General features: G+C 43.5%; 1 protein-coding gene across 1 annotated transcript in view; it reads left to right on the top strand.

Moving 5' to 3' along the window:
* The window catches only part of PCSK2 (proprotein convertase subtilisin/kexin type 2), a 275,623-nt gene that overhangs the window by 205,837 nt on the left and 49,631 nt on the right, over positions 1–20,155 (top strand). Inside the window, exon 7 of the mRNA XM_025931920.2 lies at positions 14,653–14,741. Coding sequence (XP_025787705.2) covers positions 14,653–14,741 — 89 coding nt within the window. The remainder of the gene's footprint in view (positions 1–14,652; positions 14,742–20,155) is intronic.

The raw sequence follows: 20,155 nt of genomic DNA, 5'->3' as shown, positions 1-20,155 counted from the left end.
GGAACATTTATCTCCACGTGGGCTCATGTGATTGATAGTGTTAGTTAAACCTTCCAATAAGAAAGATCTAAAATAATAAATAAATAAATAAATAAATAAATAAATAAATAAATAAAAAAGGGGGCGCCTGGGTGGCTCAGTCAGTTAGGCGTCCGACTTCAGCTCAGGTCATGATCTCACAGTCTGTGAGTTCGAGCCCCACGTCGGGCTCTGTGCTGACAGCTCAGAGCCTGGAGCCTGCTTCAGATGCTGTGTCTCCCTCTCTCTCTGCCTCTCCACCGATTACACTCTCTCTCTGTCTCAAAAATAAAGAAACATTAAAAAAAAAAAAAGATCTTTAGTGATTAACTTTTTTTCTTATTAAAAGTCATATTTCATTTTGAAGAACTCTATGTGACAGGCCAAAAATGAACATGTGGGAAAAACGGCCATCTCTGGTTGGTTATTTGCCCGTTGATGGAAACCAATATTTTACCCTGGTGACATTTAACGGTTTAGAAATGCATGAACATCTTTCCCGTCTGTCTTTATGAACTGATTCTGAAATCACCTCCTGGATAATAAAATTTAAACTGCTTTCAAAGACCTAATCTAACTTTTTCTCTCATGTGAGCTTTGAGAAAACCTCATAAGCCCATATTAGTTCAAACGTGGCTGCTTGTAATCAACTGTCTCTCTATCCAAATCAGAGCACAGTGAAATCCAACACAGTTTAACTTTGTGAGCTATACTGAGCCATTGGAGAAATACCATAGAGTTGTTTTTTAAAGTTTATTTATTTTTGAGAGAGAGCATGGGCGCACCTGCGCACAAGCTGGGAAGGGGCAGAGAGAGAGGGAGAGAATCCCAAGCAGGCTCCATGTTTGACAGCTCACAGCCCCATATGGGGCTCAATCTCACAAACTATGAGATCGTGACCTGAGCCAAAATCAAGAGTCCAACGCTTAATCGACTGAGCCACCCAGGCACCCCCACAAAGTTTTTTTAAAACATTTCTGGTCCCTTACCTGGATTAGGCAAGTCTTCATTATTTAAATTTTTCCCCTCAGCTAAAAGAAATAGACATAACACAGATTTGGGGGTTATGGAGAGAATTGTATAGATCATAGAAGAAATCTGTATGTTGTATTGTTATTTCTACTTTGGAAACAAATGTTATGCATGCCATATAGGTAGATTCTATGGTACTCAGGTGGCAATAATTCTTTCCTTATGGGAGAAAAACACAGCAGATTATGATGGACAAATGTAGTGTCATGTTAATTGCTTGGCATAGATTAAGTGATCCCTGAATCAGTTCCCCCTATCTGTAAACTGGGCCTGAAACTCCACCATGGAAGTTTGTATAAGGGACTAGAGACACATACTTGGTTCAGAGCATGACACGTGGTAGGCATTTCCTAAATGGCAGCAAATATTAATTGTGAAATTCAGTGAAGGGATGTCTATAGGAGCTAAGTCAAAGATTCCCCAACTAGATAGAAAACGAGGGGAGTTTCTTCCAAAGGAGTTAATGGATGACCCAACACTTCACCCATCTTTCTTAGCCCTTCATTCTCTCATCTGAGCCTTTGACACGAGACAACAGTAGCTGAAGGTTAAACTTTCTGGAGAGAGTCTGATGTCTCTGTTTTTGCTGTGCTGATTTAAAGAAGAGTTATATCCAGAGAAAGCTTAAATGCATGAAACAAGATTGATCTGTGGGGAAAATTGAAGAGCCTAGCATCTAGCATCAGGAAGATGGAATGCCTCTTCACTTCTCCAGAAAGTACTAGATGATTGCAAGCAGACCCAAGGTTTTCCCCAGAAGCAGCTCTACATGCTTACCTATCCAAACCTTTGGGCTTACTCCAAAGTCTTACCTGTAGAGACCTTTGGATATGAGCCAGCAAATATGACTGATCTCTGCATTTCATGTGACATGAAAGCTTCTTTTTCCAAAGACATGGCTGAACAGACCGTAGCTAGCCATATAGAGCTCTGCTTATGTAAGAATATGTATAGACCTAGGGAGACTGGAGTCTGGAAGGCAAAGACAGCCTCATGTCCATGAACCTGGCCAAGTTTCTCACTGGCTTGCTGAATGAATTCCCCATATCTCCAGTATCTCTGTGAATCCAGAGCCCTAAAACATCATTATAAGACTTGGCTGTGGGATATAGAGCTAAGGAGCCCATTAAAGCAACCAAGGGAACAATAACGAGGAAAGAGCCCAAAGAAAGAGAGAGGAAGAAAAGGAAAAAATACCCTGCAACTCAAACTAAGCCTACAAACTAACATTCCAAAATGTCTGGAAAAAAACACATCAAACACAATTTAAAAATCAGGACATGAATTTATACCAGGTGAAATTAGTTTTATGGAAAGACTTGAAAAAGACAATAAAGCAAGTTATGTTTTGTTTGCTTCGAGGGATAAATGCATGGATAACATCCATTTAAAAAGAAAAATAAATGATGGGGAAACACAAGCAAAAATAAACATGAATATAAAAAAGGAACCAATTGCACTTGGAATGAAGTGTCAACGAATGTGATAACATCTAGCCTGGGTGCAGTTGAAGAGATAATTATTGAATTGAAGATAAACACTGTTTATTTAAAAATCTACAGCAAATGTGCTTCTTCTGGACGGCCGGGGGAGTAGAGTTGACATACAATGCTATTTATTTTTGAGAGAGAGAGAACGTGTGTGTGAGGTGGGGAGGGACAGAGAGAGAGGGAGACAGAGGATCCGAAGCAGGCTCCAGGCTCTGTGCTGACAGCAGACAGCCCAATGTGGGGTTTGAACTCACGAACCATGAGATCATGACCTGAGCCGAAGTCAGAGGCATAACCTCCTGAGCCACCCAGGCGCCCCTACAAACAGTATTCTTAATGCTGAAACTTTGATGGCATTCTCTTTAATGCTGGATGAAATAAGAATTCTGCCTATCCTCTCTTTTATCTGACACCATGCCACATCTCATAGCCAATGAAATCATTGTAAATCTAAGGAAAGATACATGAGAACATTAAGGAGAAAATTATAAAATTTAGAAAAGACATAGAAGAAGTCCTGAATGAATGGCGTTGCCTACTAAGTTCACAGATGGGAGGATGGAACCATATAAAGATATGAAGTTAATTCAATGCAATTTCAACTAAAGTCTCAATAGTATTTTTCTGTGAAACTAGAAAATCTGATCCTAAAGTTGATATGGTACAGCAAAGGGCCATGAATACAATAAGAAGACAAAGAAAGAGGAGGAGGAGGAGGAGAATGAAAATGAAGAAGAAATAAAAGGGGAAGATGAACCACGACAGCAAGGTGGGGAAATTCTACCTGCCACATATCAAACATTACAAAACCATAATAATCGTGAGAGAACGGCGTTGGCACACGGAGTGAAAAAAGATCAAAGAAACAGGATAGAGAACCCAGAGGCAGACCACCACATAAAAGAATCTTAATATGGCCAAGATGGCAATAAACACAATGCAAAAAGGATGATGTAGTGATATTCGATAAATGGTGCTAGTTATTCATATGGGAAAATAGGTATCACCCACAGAGCGTAAACAAATTCTAGGGGAATGAAGACCTAAATGTATATAAATCTTTTATTTTTTTTTTTCAACGTTTATTTATTTTTGGGACAGAGAGAGACAGAGCATGAACGGGGGAGGGGCAGAGAGAGAGGGAGACACAGAATCGGAAACAGGCTCCAGGCTCTGAGCCATCAGCCCAGAGCCTGACGCGGGGATCGAACTCACGGACCGCGAGATCGTGACCTGGCTGACGTCGGACGCTTAACCGACCGCGCCACCCAGGCGCCCCTTTAAGGTTTTATTTTATTTTATTTTATTTTTTATTTTTTTTTTTTTAATTTTTTTTTTCCAACGTTTATTTTTTTTGGGACAGAGAGAGACAGAGCATGAACGGGGGAGGGGCAGAGAGAGAGGGAGACACAGAATCGGAAACAGGCTCCAGGCTCCGAGCCATCAGCCCAGAGCCCAACGCGGGGCTCGAACTCACGGACCGCGAGATCGTGACCTGGCTGAAGTCGGACGCTTAACCGACTGCGCCACCCAGGCACCCCTATAAATCTTTTAGAAGTAAACTGCAAGAAAATGTCCTTATGACCCTGGAATAGGAGTGGCTTCCTTAAACAAGACACTAGGCCACAAGGAAAAGGAAAATATTGAGAAAGCTAAGTTAAAATTAAACATTTTGGTTCAAAATCACAATAAACAAAGTTAAAAGACAAGCCACAGACCAGGAGCTTATGTGCAACAAGTTCTACGAAACAAAAGGGTTAGTATCCAATAAAGAACAGCTACGAATCAGGGGCACCTGGGCAGCTCAGCTGGTTAAGTGTCTGACTTTTGGTTTTGGCTCAGGCCATGATCTCCCAGTTCGTGGGATCGAGCCCCATGTCGGGCTCTGTGCTGACAGCGTGGAGCCTGCTTGGGATTCTCTTTCTCCCTCTCTCTCTGCCCCTCCTCTGCTCTCTCTCTCTTTCTCTCAAAGTAAATAAATAAACATATATATATATATATATATATATATTTTTTTTTTTTTAAACAAGAACAGCTACAAGTCAATGAAAAAAAATAACTCCATAGAAAAAATGGACCAAGGTTATATGCAGATGATTAACAGAACACCTGAGCTAACTTGTGTATGAAAAGATGCTCAGCATTCCTAGTAATGAGGAAATTGCAAAGTGAAACAATGAAATACCATTTCACAACCTTTGGATAAGCAAAAAAGGTCAAGTTTGATGATGCTAAATGCTGGCACTCTCCCACTCTGCAGGAGGTCATATATATTCAAAGAACCTGTTTTCACCTTTACATACATATCCTAGAGGAACGGTCACAAACGTGCACCGGGTAATAACGCACAAGAATGTTTCCTTTCAAATTATTTGTAAGAGCAAGCAAATTGCAAACAATCCAAATGCCTATCCCTAGGAGGACGAACAAGTAAATTGCAGCCTATCTATAAATGGACTACACACAGTGCTGCTACACAGCACTAAAAATGAACGCACCAGAGTCTATGAATGAACCTCGGAAATTCAAGTGCAAAAAGCAAATTTTAAGAAGATTGTATACAAGGAAACACGTATACTGAGTTGGAAAACAAGCAAGTAGTGGCATATATGCTTATGTACATCTGATTATAAAGTAATTGTATAGAAACATGCACAGGGATTCCAAGGATCACCTGAGTACAGTGGCCACTTACGAGGAAGCAAAGAGAGGTATGGGCCCAAGGAGGTCTTCGAGTGAATCTGTAAATGTTTATTTCTTGAAAAAATAGTTATCCCGGGGCGCCTGGGTGGCTCAGTCGATTAAGCGTCCGACTTCGGCTCAGGTCATGATCTCACGGTCCGGGTTCAAGCCCTGCGTTGGGGAGCCTGGAGCCTGTTTCAGATTCTGTGTCTCCCTCTTTCTATGACCCTCCCCTGTTCATGCTCTCTCTCTCTGTCTCAAAAATAAATAAATATTAAAAAAAATTTTTTTTTTAAATAGTTATCCCTATATAAAAATACATGGAGGGGCGCCTGGGTGGCTCAGTCGGTTAAGCGTCCGACTTCGGCTCAGGTCACGATCTCGCGGTCCGTGAGTTGGAGCCCCGCGTCAGGCTCTGGGCTGATGGCTCAGAGCCTGGAGCCTGTTTCCGATTCTGGGTCTCCCTCTCTCTCTGCCCCTCCTCCGTTCATGTTCTGTCTCTCTCTGTACCAAAAATAAATAAACGTTAAAAATACATGGAATGCACCCTTGTAATTATACACTCCTTTGGTCATGAGAATACCCAGGGTGCCTTAATTAGCCATGCACAGAACTCCACACTTTGCTTTGCTCAGGAAGACGGGGATTAGACCAGAGACTGTAACCATACTACATATTCGCTCTGCTGTTTAATTTTGTGCTGTGACCAGAGTCTCCGTGACAAATGGGGTGTGTGTTCTTTATTCTACCTGCCCTTGTGTTCCTTCAAGGGTTCGTTTTCCTCAAGGCATATGCTTTAAAATTAAAAACTATATGGTCTATAATAGAATGAAAGTAGGTACATGGTTGAACGAGATTTGATTTACCCTCATGGGAAAACTGAAGGTATCTTAAGAGAACAACATTAGAAGTGCTCATTATATCACCAAATCTTGCTGAATGACACCCCTGTTCCCAAAATGTCTCTTGAATCAATTTCCTATTTTCTCTGCACACTGCCACTGCCTTAGTTTTCATTCTACCATCGCAGCAAGGGCTTTGTCTTCCTGCTCTCTCTGAAAAACCACTACCATTTTGTTAGTTACATTATGTGTGATCATGGCATTGTGGTTATCTAGGATACTATCATTTTTTTACAGATATATTAAGCAATTTGAGGGGGGTGAATCTGTATTTTTCTTTAGGCTGATTTGCAAAAAAAAGCGTAATCAAATATGGCATAATATTAATTGTACACGCATGCACAAGACTAAAGAATAAAAATAACCAAATGTCTATCAGTAGATGGCTGATCTAATAAGCTATAGCATACTCACACAAAAAAATCTGAAGTATGGGAAACATTTGGCTTTGATAGAGTTGGGTGGTAGCCATATGAGATTCATATGCAATTATGTTATTCATTGAATTTGTTTGTATTTTTTTAAGTTTATTTATTTTGATAGAAAGAGAGAGAAAGGGGCAAAGGCAGAAAGAGAGGGAGAGAGAGAATCCCAAGCAGGTTCCATACTGTCAGCACAGAGCCCGATGTGGGGCTCGATCCCACAAACTGTGAGATCATGACCTGAGCAGACATCAAGAGTCAGATGCTTACTGACTGAGCCACCCAGGTCGCCAGTTTGTATTTTTTAAATAATAATAATAATAATAATAATAATAACAACAACAGGGTAGCTGGGTGGCTCAGTCAGTTCAGCATCTGACTTTGGCTTAGGTCATGATCTCACAGTTTGTGAGTTCAAGCCCAGCATCAGGCTCTTTGCTATCAGCACCTAGCCTGCTTTGGATTCTCCATCCTCTTCTCTCTCTGCCACTCCCCCACCCATGCTCTCTCTCACAAATAAACAAACATTAAAATAAAAAGAATAATAATAGGGGCACCTGGGTGGCTCAGTTGGTAAAGCATCCGACTTCGGCTCAGGTCATGATCTCATGGCTCGTGAGTTTGAGCCCCACATTGGGCTCTGTGCTGACAGCTCAGAACCTGGAGCCTGCTTCCGATTTTGTGCCCCTCTCTCACTCTGCCCCTCCCCTACTAGTGCTTGGTCTCTCTCTCTCTCTCTCAAGAATAAATAAAACATTAAAAAATTTTTAATAATAATAATAATATTAAACATAAACTGAGCCAAAATAGAAACACCAAAATGTCATCCAGGTCTCATGCCATTAACAGAATCACTTCTGCTCACCAGCCTCAGAAGGTCCATTAAATCGGCCAATGCCCAAAGGCCCTCCCATGCACCACACAAACCTCAGAGGAGGGTAGAGAATAAGAGATCAGACAAGATAGACTTTTTTCTGCTCTTCGAGGATGGCCTTATTCTGATGCTTGTCATCCAACATCCTTGCTGTCCCCCTTGTTGTCATCTGTTTGGTCCTTACGATATCTTTCAAATTCGTTTCTTTCAGTTACTTACTATTTGAATGTCTCCTTCCAGATAAGAGATCAAGCAGCAACTACTAATATAAATATGGTTGGGGCGCCTGGGTGGCGCAGTCGGTTAAGCGTCCGACTTCAGCCAGGTCACGATCTCGCGGTCCGTGAGTTCGAGCCCCGCGTCGGGCTCTGGGCTGATGGCTCAGAGCCTGGAGCCCGTTTCCGATTCTGTGTCTCCCTCTCTCTCTGCTCCTCCCCCGTTCATGCTCTGTCTCTCTCTGTCCCAAAAATACATAAACGTTGAAAAAAAAAATTTAAAAAAAAAATATGGTAGAACTATTCAATAAGATTAAAATCAAAGTTTACTAGTTCAGGGGCGCCCGGGTGGCTCAGTCAGTTAAGTGTCCAACTTCGGCTCAGGTCATGATCTCACGGTTCATGGGTTCGAGCCCTGCATTGGGCTCTATGGTGACAGCTCGGAGCCCAAAGCCCGCTTTGGATTCTGTGTCTCCCTCTCTCTCTGCCCCTCTCCCACTCACGCTCTGTCTCTCCATCTCAAAAATAAAGAAACATTCAAAAATAAATTTTTTTTAAGTTTACAAGTTCAGGTTATTCCAGCAGCTATAAGAAATACATCCCCAAATCTTAGTGGCTTAACAATAAAAGTTATTTATAATTCACCTACCAGTTCCTGCACGTATTCTGGAGGAACAGCTCCCCTCCAAGCAGCGATTCAGGGATGTGGGCTTCTTTCATCTGTGACACACATTTCCAAAGTTACCATGTTTGTCCACGTCAAACTAAAGGAGGGGAAAGAGCACAGATAGACACTCGTGCGTGGTATTTATGCCCCGACGCAGCATGCATCCGTGTGCCTCCATCACGTTAGCATAATTCAGTCATATGGCTGCATGCCAGTGCAAGGGAGACCTGGAAATGGAGCTCAGCCGGATCCCAGAAAGAAAAGAAAATGAGCTTGGTGATCAGTTAGCATTTTCTGCCAGCAACAAAAATCACGTTGCAAAGTAACAGATAATGTTGTACCAGAAAACCTGGCCAGTGGTACCAACAGATGAGTGAGCTAAAGAGCCAGTGAAAACTCAGTTACTTTTTGTATTGGTTGGGGTCCTCCAGAGAAACAGAACCAAAAGGATATGTAGAGAGAGAGAGAGAGAGAGATTTATTATAGAAAATTGGCGCATGCAACGATGGAGACTGGCAAACCCCAAATCTGCAGCACGGGCTGGCAAGCTGGAGACCCAGGAGAGCTGATGTTCCAGTTCAAGTCCAAAGGCAGCCTCCTGCAGACCCAGAAAGAGGCAATGTTGCAGATGAAGTCCAAAGGCTGTCTGCCGGAGAATTCTCTCTTGCTCAGGAAGGTCACTCTTCTTGTTCTATTTAGGCCTTCAACTGATTGGATGAGGCCCACCCGCATTAAGGTGGGGCACAATCTGCTTTACTCAAAGTCCACCAATTTAAATGTTAATCTTATCCAGAGGCACCTGGGTGGCTCAGTCGGTTAAGTGTCTGACTCTTGATTTCAGCTCAGGTCATAATCTCACGGTTTGTGAGTTTGCACCCCATGTTGGGCTCTGTGCTGACAGTGCAGAACCTGCTTGGGATTCTCTCTTTCTCCTTTTCTCTCTCTCGCTCTGCCCCTCCCACACACACTTTCTCTCTCTCTCTCTCTCCCCCCTCAAAATAAATAAACTTTAAAAAACTGTTAATGTTATCTAAAACACCCACACAGGAACACCCAGAATAATGTTTGACCGCATATCTGAGCACCCCTTGGTCCAGCCACGTTGACACATAAAATTAACCATCACACTTTCTGTCCGCACTTTTCTGTTAGTCAGGAATAGATGATAGTCAAGGGTTCTGGGTAAGAGCAGGGGTTTGGGAACATTCACCTGAGTGTAAATTCTCCTACTGCCTCCTACGTGAAAAGTGACTTCTTATCCCTATGCCTCGGATTCCTCTTTTTGTAAATGGGGACAATAACAGAGGTGCTGAGGCACCCCTCTCAGCACAGTGCTCAACCCTCAGTAGGTATCAATAAATGAGAGTTGTTATATTCATTTTACTCAGTATACCTACACTGTGCATACAGAAGGACATGCCTTTGGCTAGGGAGGGCGAGAGGGATGACCAAATCCCTTTAGCGAAAGGCCAGCGATGTGGAAAGGAGGGGTGTGCCTGGGCTGTCTCTTTGGAGATCCCCAGGGTCGGGGCCGCGCCTCAGGTGTTCACTTGGATACCTCTACAGCCGCTGCAGTTCTTTGGGGAAGCCCCAGTCATCATAAGAGTCCAGCTTTGAACCCCAATCCCCCATAAGTTAAGCATGGGTTGTCCCTGTAGCCTTGTCTGTTTATGTATGAGTTATCGATCGCCAAATAATGTCACATAACAAATCGTCCCAAAAGTTAATAGAGTCAGCTAGGCAGTTCTGTTGACCTGGACCAGGCTCGGGTTTGTGGCTGGGCTCACCCATGCATCCACGGTCAGCCTGCAGGGTGGCTGGGAGCCAGTTGATAGGATGCCCTCTTTCACATGTCTGGAGGATGGGTGGCTGTCAGCTGGGGGACCTGGGGTAGTGGCTGCATGGGTTTCGTCACTTAATAGGCTTACCCAGGCTTGTCCACACGCGCCTAGGCAGGGTCTCAAGCTGAGGGGTAAGCTCCCCATTTCTACCACCTTGTTTTGGCCACAGCAGGTCACAAGTCCAGCCAGATTCAAGGGAGGTGGGAAACAGGCTTCACCTCTTCATGGAAGGAGCAAGAAAGGCACATTGTCAAGGGCACGGACTCAGAAGAGTGGTGGGTTGGGGCCATTCTGGCAACACATCTGTGACTCCTACCACCTGCCTCCCTCCCGTTGGCCTCAGTTAGAAGGAGGCCGACTGAGCGGCTGATATGTGTTCCTCACCCCCTATAGCTCCACATCTGACAGACATATGTTTTATTCTAGAAGCGAGAGGGAGCTACTGAACTTTCTTAAGAAAGCAAAGAGGCCAAATGAAAATGGATTTGGAAAAAGATTTTCCTGACTTTCGGGGGAGCAGGCACGCTTGTCTGAGACAATCAGGAAGGCAGGAGACAGGGGAAGGCATTGGAGGCAGTGGGAACAGAGCCTGGGAAGCCCCAGGGGTGTGGAAAGACATGGTGCCATGAACAATTATAGGGAACCGCCACTAGTTGTTTATAATTAGTGTTGCCTAATTTAGCAATGAAACGTTTCTTCCCATATGTTCCTTTGGAGAGCCCACAACACTTGTCTCCCCGCTTAAAGGCCAAAATTAAGGCTATGGAAGCACCGAGTGCCTTTAGTTCGCTCCAGCCAGTTCACACACATGCATCCACTAGCCTTTGGGGAGCAGTCTAGGGCAAAGATAGGAGTGCAGCGGGGCAGTTCAGTAACCGAGTGTTGGTCTCAGCCCCGCCCCAGCCATCTTCTAGCTGTGCGCCTTCGGGCCAGCACCTCTGAGAGTCAGCTCTGATGTCTGTGAAACAGGGCCGTGGTTTCTCATAGCCCTCCCGGGAGGCCTGACGGGGGCGAGGCGAGCAAGGCACTGAGCACGGCATCTTGTAGTAGATAACGGCCTAGTGAGTGGCCGATGGGTATTCGTTTCCCTGCCTCCTTCGTCACCTGCAACAGGGCTCCCCTCACGATGAGGCCATCCGTGTTCTCCGAGGATGCTGGCACAACTGACTATCCCAGGCAAGGCCTAATTGCACACGTCAGCTCTCGGAGAGGAGATCTTGACAGGGCTAATTATTAAATAATAAGGAAATTAGTGCTTAGCCAAATTAGACATGGCATTGATTTTTAAGCTTTTATTTCAATATTCATATGTTCAGGGGAGCCTGGGTGGCTCAGTCGGTTAAGCGGCCGATTGCGGCTCAGGTCATGATCTCACAGTTCGTGGGTTTGAGCCCTGTGTTGGGCTCTGAACTGACAGCTTGGAGCCTGGAGCCTGCTTCAGATTCTGTGTCTCCCTCTCTCTCTGTCCCTCCCTCGCTTGTGCTCTGTCTCCCAATCTCTCTCGAAAATAAACATTAAAAAAATAAAAAATAATTTAATTTAATCAGTATCCATTAAATTCCATTTTAAAAAATACATGTGCATATAGGTAAAGGATATATATATGTACTTTATATCTGGTAGGTACTTTATATAAGCATGTATTTAAATATATGGATTATATAGAATGTATGAGTATATATTATATATAAATATATCATTATATACTTAATTATGTACTTTTCTTTTTTTCTTTTTTTTTCAATATATGAAGTTTATTGTCAAATTGGTTTCCATACAACACCCAGTGCTCATCCCAAAAGGTGCCCTCCTCAATACCCATCACCCACCCTCCCCTCCCTCCCACCCCCCATCAACCCTCAGTTTGTTCTCAGTTTTTAAGAGTCTCTTATGCTTTGGCTCTCTTCCAATTATGTACTTTTAAAGTAGATCTATGAATCAACATAAAGAATGTACATATGTCAGGGGCACCTGGGTCGCTCCATCGGTTGGGCATCCAATGTCGGCTCAGGTCATGATCTCACAGTTTGTGAGTTCAAGCCCCGCATCAGGCTCTGTTCTGACAGCTCAGAGCCTGGAGCCTGCTTCGAATTTTGTGTCTCCCTCTCTCTGTACCACCCCCATCACGCTCTCTCTCTCAAAAATAAATAAACATTAAAAACATTTTTAAAAGAATGTACATATTTCATTATATGTACATATACAAACATACATATATATATATATATATATATATATATACATACACATATACACACATATGTGTGTGCTTCCGTGCTGCTTTTCAGAACTTTATTTAGCAGTTCCTTCAGCGTTTGGAATAAGGTCCTTCAACATTTGGAATAAGGTCCTTCAGCATTTGGAATAGGTGGCTATGAAAATCTCATCCGTCGTAGACTGAGCACCTCTCAAAAATTTCAAATGTGATCCACAGAAAACTTAAACACAAGTAGACAGCGATGTGTTCAGTACTTTGTTTCATAGATTTTTTTTACCTTGAGGGCCATCCTCTGCCCTTGTAACTACACGGTTTACCTGAACACAATATACAGATTTCATTCTTGTTCCAAAGGATATTTGGAGCCCATGAAAGATGTAGCCTTTATGAAAGTAGGATTTACTTTCTTTTTTAATTTATTTTATTTTTTTTACTGTTTATTCATTTTTGAGAGAGAGAGAGAGAGAGAGAGAGAGAGAATGAGCAGGGGAGGAGCAGAGAGAGGGAAACAGAGGATCCAAAACAGACTTCTATCTACACTGACCTCAGTGAGCCAGATGTGGGACTTGAACTCATGAACCGCGAGATCATGAACTGAGCTGAAGTCGGACGCTCAGCCGACTGAGCCACCCAGGGGCGCCCACTTTTGCTCATACAATATATGATGAGTATATAATTATATATATATCCCCCTCCCCACACCCAGTCCTCGGGTGTGGTTCTTTAAGGGCTGAAACAATAGCTTTGCTTGCCCCAAGAGGATGATACAAACAGCACACTAGTCAACAATTTAGAAATCTAAACTCCTAGGGCCATGCAGCCAATAAACCCCTTCACCCATGTTTCCTTATCGTATTTGGAAAAGCCAACGCTCACCGCCCTTTCCCTTCAGCAGGCGGTGCTGACACTCTTCCAGCAGAGCGGATAATGTGGCCCAGTTATTCCTTTAGCTGCTTCATGGACCATTAGAATGGACTTTTGGGGACTGGGGACCAGTAGTTTCAGAGGACTTGTACCTTTGGAACCTCCCACATCTTGAATGCTGTTTAGGGCTAGAACACAACACTCTGATAGGCTCAGAGTTTTTGCTGGTTTCAGGTGTCCGTTGTGGCTTAACAAACTACCCCAAAACTTGGTGGCCTAAAAAAGAATGAACACTTATTTGCTCACAGACCCGTAAGCTGGGCAGGAACAGCCAGTCTCCCTCCACGTGCCGCCCACTAGGGTGATCAAGCGAGGTCTGGAGGAGGAGGGCATCATCCCTAACGTGCCAGGAGCCTCATCTGAGGTGTTGGAATGGCAGAAATTGCTGGGTCTCTCTCTCTCTCTCTCCCCCCCCCCCCACGTGGTCTCGTCCACTTGTAGGCTAGCCCAGGCTCCCCTCGTTGACACCCAGCACCAAGCTGTCAGCCCTCTTACAAAGTGATACATCACATCTCCACTGTGCTCTGTGGGTCAAAGCAAGTCCCCAGGCCCGCTCAATCCAACGGGAGGGGAAATGCACACAGGACAGATAGAACTGTTTAGAACCCTTTAGTAGAAGGCAGGAGAGAGCAAAACAAGAAGGACAAAAATTAATGGTGTCTGCTCCCTATAACGTTCTAGAACATAAGCCATGGGAAGGCCTTGCTCAGACTCGTAAGGCTGGGAAAACCTTGGAAAGGTTATCTAATGCCTGGCGGGGGTCCTTAATCTGGTCAGCCTCAAAGGTTCTGTGAGTCCCTTGAAATCGCATGCAAAATGTTGCCAACACATGCTTTCTTATTCCTGGAGGAAGGTGGGAATCTATAGCATTCCATACACCCTCCAAGGAGGCTATCTTCCAGAAGAGGTTAAGTGACCATTATCCTATACCTGACAGGCAGCCTTGCATGCCTGTGTAGAGAGCCAGTCTTGAAAATAACCACTAATCCACAATCCTAGTGCTCCAACCACTAGGAAGTGCTGAAGTGTTGTGATCCGACCAGCACACACGTGTCCTCTCATGCTTGGTGTTTCCTGGAAGCCTCTAAGTGTATTTTCTGCAGGAAGACACTTCAGATTTGAAAGTAAAGATCAGATTTCAAGGTGGAAAATGCTCTGAGAAGCCTCCTTCTTGTAGAAGCAGGTCAAGGTCAGGAAAATAGGTGGGAGGGGAGAGGAGGAAGAAAGGCGATACACAGAAGGAAAATCTGCCAGCCCCGGCTAACCAGACCATCGACAGCAAATTGCTTCCAGTTGATAGAATTTAAGGAACCTCCCCCCAGAGTCTTTTGATGCCGTGTCTAACTTCCCTCTATTTTTCTCCACAGCCATGGGACCCGATGCGCAGGGGAGGTTTCTGCCGCGGCCAACAACAATATCTGTGGGGTCGGAGTAGCATACAACTCTAAGGTTGCAGGTAAGCTGTCCATGCCAAACAGCAGGTGCCTTGAGCCAGAAGGCATCACACTGCAGTCTCCAGCCTGGCTGGGGCCTGGCAAAAATTCCCACTGGAGCAGCAGAGCCGGGTCCAATAGCTTTAGCAAGAGTGAAAAAGACAATCTTTTTAATCGATCTGGCAGTATCAATAAACTCAGATTTTTTTTCGAGTGTAACATAAATACAGAAAAGGGCACGGCTCATGAGCTCAGTGAGTTTTCACAACCCACCACATCCAAGGAAACCATCAAGAAACAAAACATCACAGGCACCCCAAAGGCCTTGTCATGTCCCCTCCCAGTTACTACCCATATACACAAGAATAACCCTGATCGTGGGGCGCCTGGGTGGCTCAGTCAGTTAAGCATCTGACTCTTGGTTTCAGCTCAGGTCATGATCTCACAGTTCGTGGGTTCGAGTCCTGCATCAGGCTCTGTGCTGAAAGTGCGGAACCTGCTTGGGATTCTCTCTCCCTCCCTCTCTCTCTGCTCCTCCCCTACTCACACTCTTTCTCTCTGTCAAAATAAGTAGAAAGAAAGAAAGAAAGAAAGAAAGAAAGAAAGAAAGAAAGAAAATGAGTAACCATGATCCCGATTACTAACAACAAAAACTGGTTATTGCCAGTTTTTAAACTTTAATATAAATGGAATTGCACTGCTGTACTCTTTTGTGTCATTATCAACAAGACTCAAATAAAGACTGTAGAATATAAAGAGATGCATACAAATTATTGTAAACATACTCAAAGCTCTTTAAAAAACGGTTTTTTACACAGTGCATCTCATCTTTAAGGAAATATATTCTACCTAAACCTTTGTATCATGTTCCACAGGAAGGACATTTGACAATTTCATCCTAAAGGCGGCTTTAGAAATGACGTGGCAGATCACTAGAAACTTAGAAACCAACATCTTCCTCTCAAAAAAGAGAGGGAGTGAGAAGGAGGGGTTCATAAGCTGTCAACAAGATGCCGGAGAATGGAGTGACTCCTGGCACATTCCAAGTTTTGCATCAAATGGGTTCTTAATTTGTTCAGGCTGAGTCACTCAACCTTGTTTTTCTTTTTTTTACAACTGTCTTGGTATTTTTTTTTCCTAGCAATTTAAGAGAACCATAAACATACTTTGTGCTGACGCTTGCATTTCCAGGGACCTAAATAAAGCAAGAACAACCTATACAAGCCCACCACCAACCTCTTTCAACACTGTTTGCTAAGAGGCTTGCTGGGTGCTGAATTTCACAAAAGAATCCATCTGGAGGGTTCTGAAATGCAAAATAGGGGAAGCTTTGCCCCTTGGGTTTCTGCTCTCTTTAGTTTGCATGCATTCAAAATGCTGGCATTAAAATGTCAGGAGCCATTATGAGCTCAGGGGAAAGAATAACACTCAGTTAATATTTTATAAGCCAGGCTCATACCTTGGGTGGTATCTGAGGCGAGGTGGGTTCCCCATCCACAGGACAGAACTGGAGGCAACTGAAAACTTCAAACCTGGATTTCCCATTCACAATTATGGTTTTCAAAATAATTTGGATCCCAAAGTACAGTTTCAAAATACTTTTGGAGCCTGAAGTAACTGGGCTTTTTTGAACAGGGATTCTTAGAACTACTTCCTGCAAAATTGAGTTAAGGGCAGCTCAAGCGTTAGGAGGGTTCACTGGGGTCCCTTTCTCCGTCTGCCTTCTATCCTTTTCTCTCCTAGTATTTGCACCCTGAAAACATCTGAGCAGCTCACCAAATGTACCTCATTTTCCTGCTCTTTTCATTGGAATTCCCTAAAAGGGAAGCGTGAGACAAAGATTTGAGTGTGTTAACCTAAGAAATATAAGAGCCAGTTATCTTACCAGCAAAACAGGTTTACATTTAGGACAACAGAGAATGGCAATTCAGGACGTGCAAGCTATAGCAAAACCACAGGCAATTCCCACAAAGCGGAAGAATGTCATTTTAGGGAGAAGAAGAAAGTTGGGAGGGGGTGTTTTGAATGGAAGTCCATTGGAGAAAAGCAGGAGTTTGGGGTGAGGGTGGTTTCTCTTTGTCTGAGTTGCGCGGATAGTCAGTTTCTCATAGGAGATGCAATGTACATCTTTTCCAGTTGGGGCTGGAAAGTATTGATTTTTTCCTGCTGACAATTCTGCTGGGATCTGTAATTGACAATTCTTCCTGTAATTGATATTGAGTGATATGGCTCCCCCTTCTGGGCTCCTGATTCCATTTTAGTGAGGGCTCCCTTTATGAATTGCTTACAGGAGCAAGGAGTTTCTTTGGGAGGGTGATCCCAGGAAGCCAGAGTGAGAGAAAGAGGAAGAGAGACGGCTAAGGGAGGGAAGCCAACAAAGGGTGTGTAGATGAGCTGAGGACAAGCAGGGCTCTGAGGGACTATAGAATTGCACCCCCGAGGTGAAGAGGCTGTTTACCAACTCCCACCCCTCACTGGTTGGGGGGAGGGGGGGGCAGTGCCTCCTGGGCCCTCAGCACCCTGTCCAGCCTGCCAGTTCACATGGGTGGAGCATAGTCCTGAGGCAAAGAATGCCTCCCCCCAGGCAAAGACACCTGGACAGGGTAGTGGATTCAGGCAGGTGCAACCCATAAACTCTGCCTCACCTGCTAACTGAGTCCCAATCCCAAAGGTGAGTGAATGCAGCCTGATCCCTCAAAGACACGACCTGACCTGTGCTTTGTGAAACCCCAGACAGCTCAGGTCTCACAGCAATGCTCCAATGTTCCAGAAATAGGCCAGAACTAGTGGGAGGCATGCCTAGCCACACAAAGATTTTAAGCAGAGGAGCCTCCTTTTCCACTCCCTTAATCCCAGTGGTGCTCCTCTGTAACAACTTCTGCTGGTGCTAACTGCTTAAGGGGCTCAGAAGTCTGGTCCCCATCATCCTGTGCCCATTAGGACACCCAGTGTCCTCTGGGCTTTACTGGAGAAGCACGAGGAATCTTCATGAGGAAGCCCTGGACTGTTACTCAAGAATCACAATAAAAGCGGAATTTCATCCTCCTAGACCTTACAAATTTATGGGAAACATTTCTGGATGGCAATTCCAGAAGTTGGCTAGTTTTTATTACTCTAAATGAACCATACCTTTCCAGAGAAGCTTTCTTGCGGGTTTCTGAGCTAGGGATGTCTAGAGCGCCACCTGCTGGTGACCTGGGATCATTGCTAGTCCCTGGCAGTCTGGAGGTGTCCCATCACAGGTTAGAGAGGCGCCCGAGGTCTTGTTCCACGCCCTTCCTGAGTCCTGTGTCTCTCTTCATCCTGTCCTCAAAAAAAAAAAAAAAAAAAAAAAAAAAGGTTTCAGTTAAGGGGATGTAGAATCTTAGTCCAGAAATAGGAAAGTGGAGATAAGATGATAAAATGGGTCCTCTGAAGGGAAAAAAGGAAAAAATCATATAGCATCTCTTTATCTGCCTATTAGCCTGTTGGGTTTCTCTTTTCTTCATAAACTTTGCTCACTTTTCCACTGGGGTTCCTGTCTTTTTCTTGTTGATTTGCATGTGTTTTTGGTATGTCCTAGATCTTAGCTCCTGGCCGGTTACAGTCAGTGCAAATATCTTCTCCCAAACTTTCACGTGAGATCATTAGTCCGTCTGGATTCCACATTTGCATGTCATGCTGGCTTGGGATCCAGTTATATTTTTCTCCCAACATGACGCCAATATCATCCATTCAGGAATCCATCCTGTCCCTTTGATTTGTGGTGCCATCTTCATCATGTTTCAAGTTCCCGTGCATATATGGTTAGTCCCTGGGTAAATATAATTTAGATAAAACCGCCTAGCAAGTGTAAATTAGGAAGTGTAGCCACACTCCTTGTACTGCTGGGCCTTTGTATCTGCTCTTCCCTCATTCCAGAATACCTCCCCTATAGGCTTTACCCGGCCACCTCTTTATCCTGCACTTCTCAGGCTCCCCATTGTTACCTTCAGCATCACCTCCAGACCAGCCTTCTCATCTACACTTGATAAAGCATGCAGTTTTTTCTTCCTGGCACTAACCACTGTCCAGTTATTGCCCACATTCTTGTACATGGTTATTTGATCAATATCTTTCTCCCCAGGCAGAAAACAGCCTGCTTGAGGACAGGGGCCTTGTCTGTTTTCTGTCACCTCAGCACCTAGAACAAGGTCTGGCACCCAGCAGATGCTCAGAGCCTATTTGCTGAGTGATGGGAAGCAAAAAAGGAATAAAGAGAAGGAAGGGTCAGTGAATAAACCCATGGTAAGCAGTAGAGATTAATCACTGGACAGAAGAATGGATGGATGAATGGAGTTGTAAGATTAAGGGCATTAGGATCTAAGGACCCAAAGCCGATAGAATTTCTACCAGGAAGCAAAAGTATCTTGTCTTCCACCAGTACCATCTCACCTTTGCTATTTTATCCCAATCAAATTAGTTCCAAGGAGACTTGAGCCTTCTTATATCCTCTCCCCTCTTCCCTCCCTTCCAACGGCACCATGATAATGTTCTAAGTGCTAGCATCACCAGTAGGAGCTGCCCCAGGGCCCACCATTGAAAAAGGGACAGGGGACCCCTTTATACCTATGCCCTAAGCCGCTCCAGGCTGACGAGTATCACGACCGTCCATCGACCATAATATAACACCATTCAGGTGTTACAAATAGAGTGTGTAAATTTCCAGGGGCTCATCATTTCCACCTATTCATTAGAATCTCAAAATCTTGGGCCCCAAAGATCCTTTAGTCCACAAACCCACAGATACTTGCATAAGGGTAGCAACAATATAATAATAATAGCAATAATAATAGCAGCAGTAGTAGTAAATAACACATTATTTACTCTTCCAATGTGTCAGTGCGATGCACAACTCTTTACTCAACTCTTTACACAATCTTATCATGCATCATTATATATGTATATATACTTACATATATACATATATGTACACATATATGTACATATACATACATATGCACATATATGTGCATATACATATGTACATATGTGTATATATACATACATATGTGTACGTATATGTATATATACATACGCATGTATGTATATATACATATATAATGATGCATGATAAGATTGTGTAAAGAGTTGAGTAAAGAGTTTTGCATATATATAATATTATATATAATAACTATATTATATATAATATATAATAATTATATAAATATATATAAATATATTTATATATAATAAATGTATAATAATTATTATACATTTATTATTATATTAATATATTATAATTATATATATATTCGTATCCCTCTTTTACAGAGAACCAAACTGGGGCCACACAGCTTGTAAGCTATAGGATAATTTTGCACCTAGAATGCCGTAAGCCAGAAATTCTACCATTGACCCCCTACACTAAAATGCTTGAACAACTTCTCTTTTCCTACTTTTCCAATAATCTGCATCC

This window comes from Puma concolor, chromosome A3, assembly GCF_028749965.1.
Source record: "Puma concolor isolate L17-30 chromosome A3, mPumCon1.1.hap2, whole genome shotgun sequence".
Taxonomy (NCBI): domain Eukaryota; kingdom Metazoa; phylum Chordata; class Mammalia; order Carnivora; family Felidae; genus Puma; species Puma concolor.
This window is presented reverse-complemented; position numbering and strand designations above follow the sequence as displayed.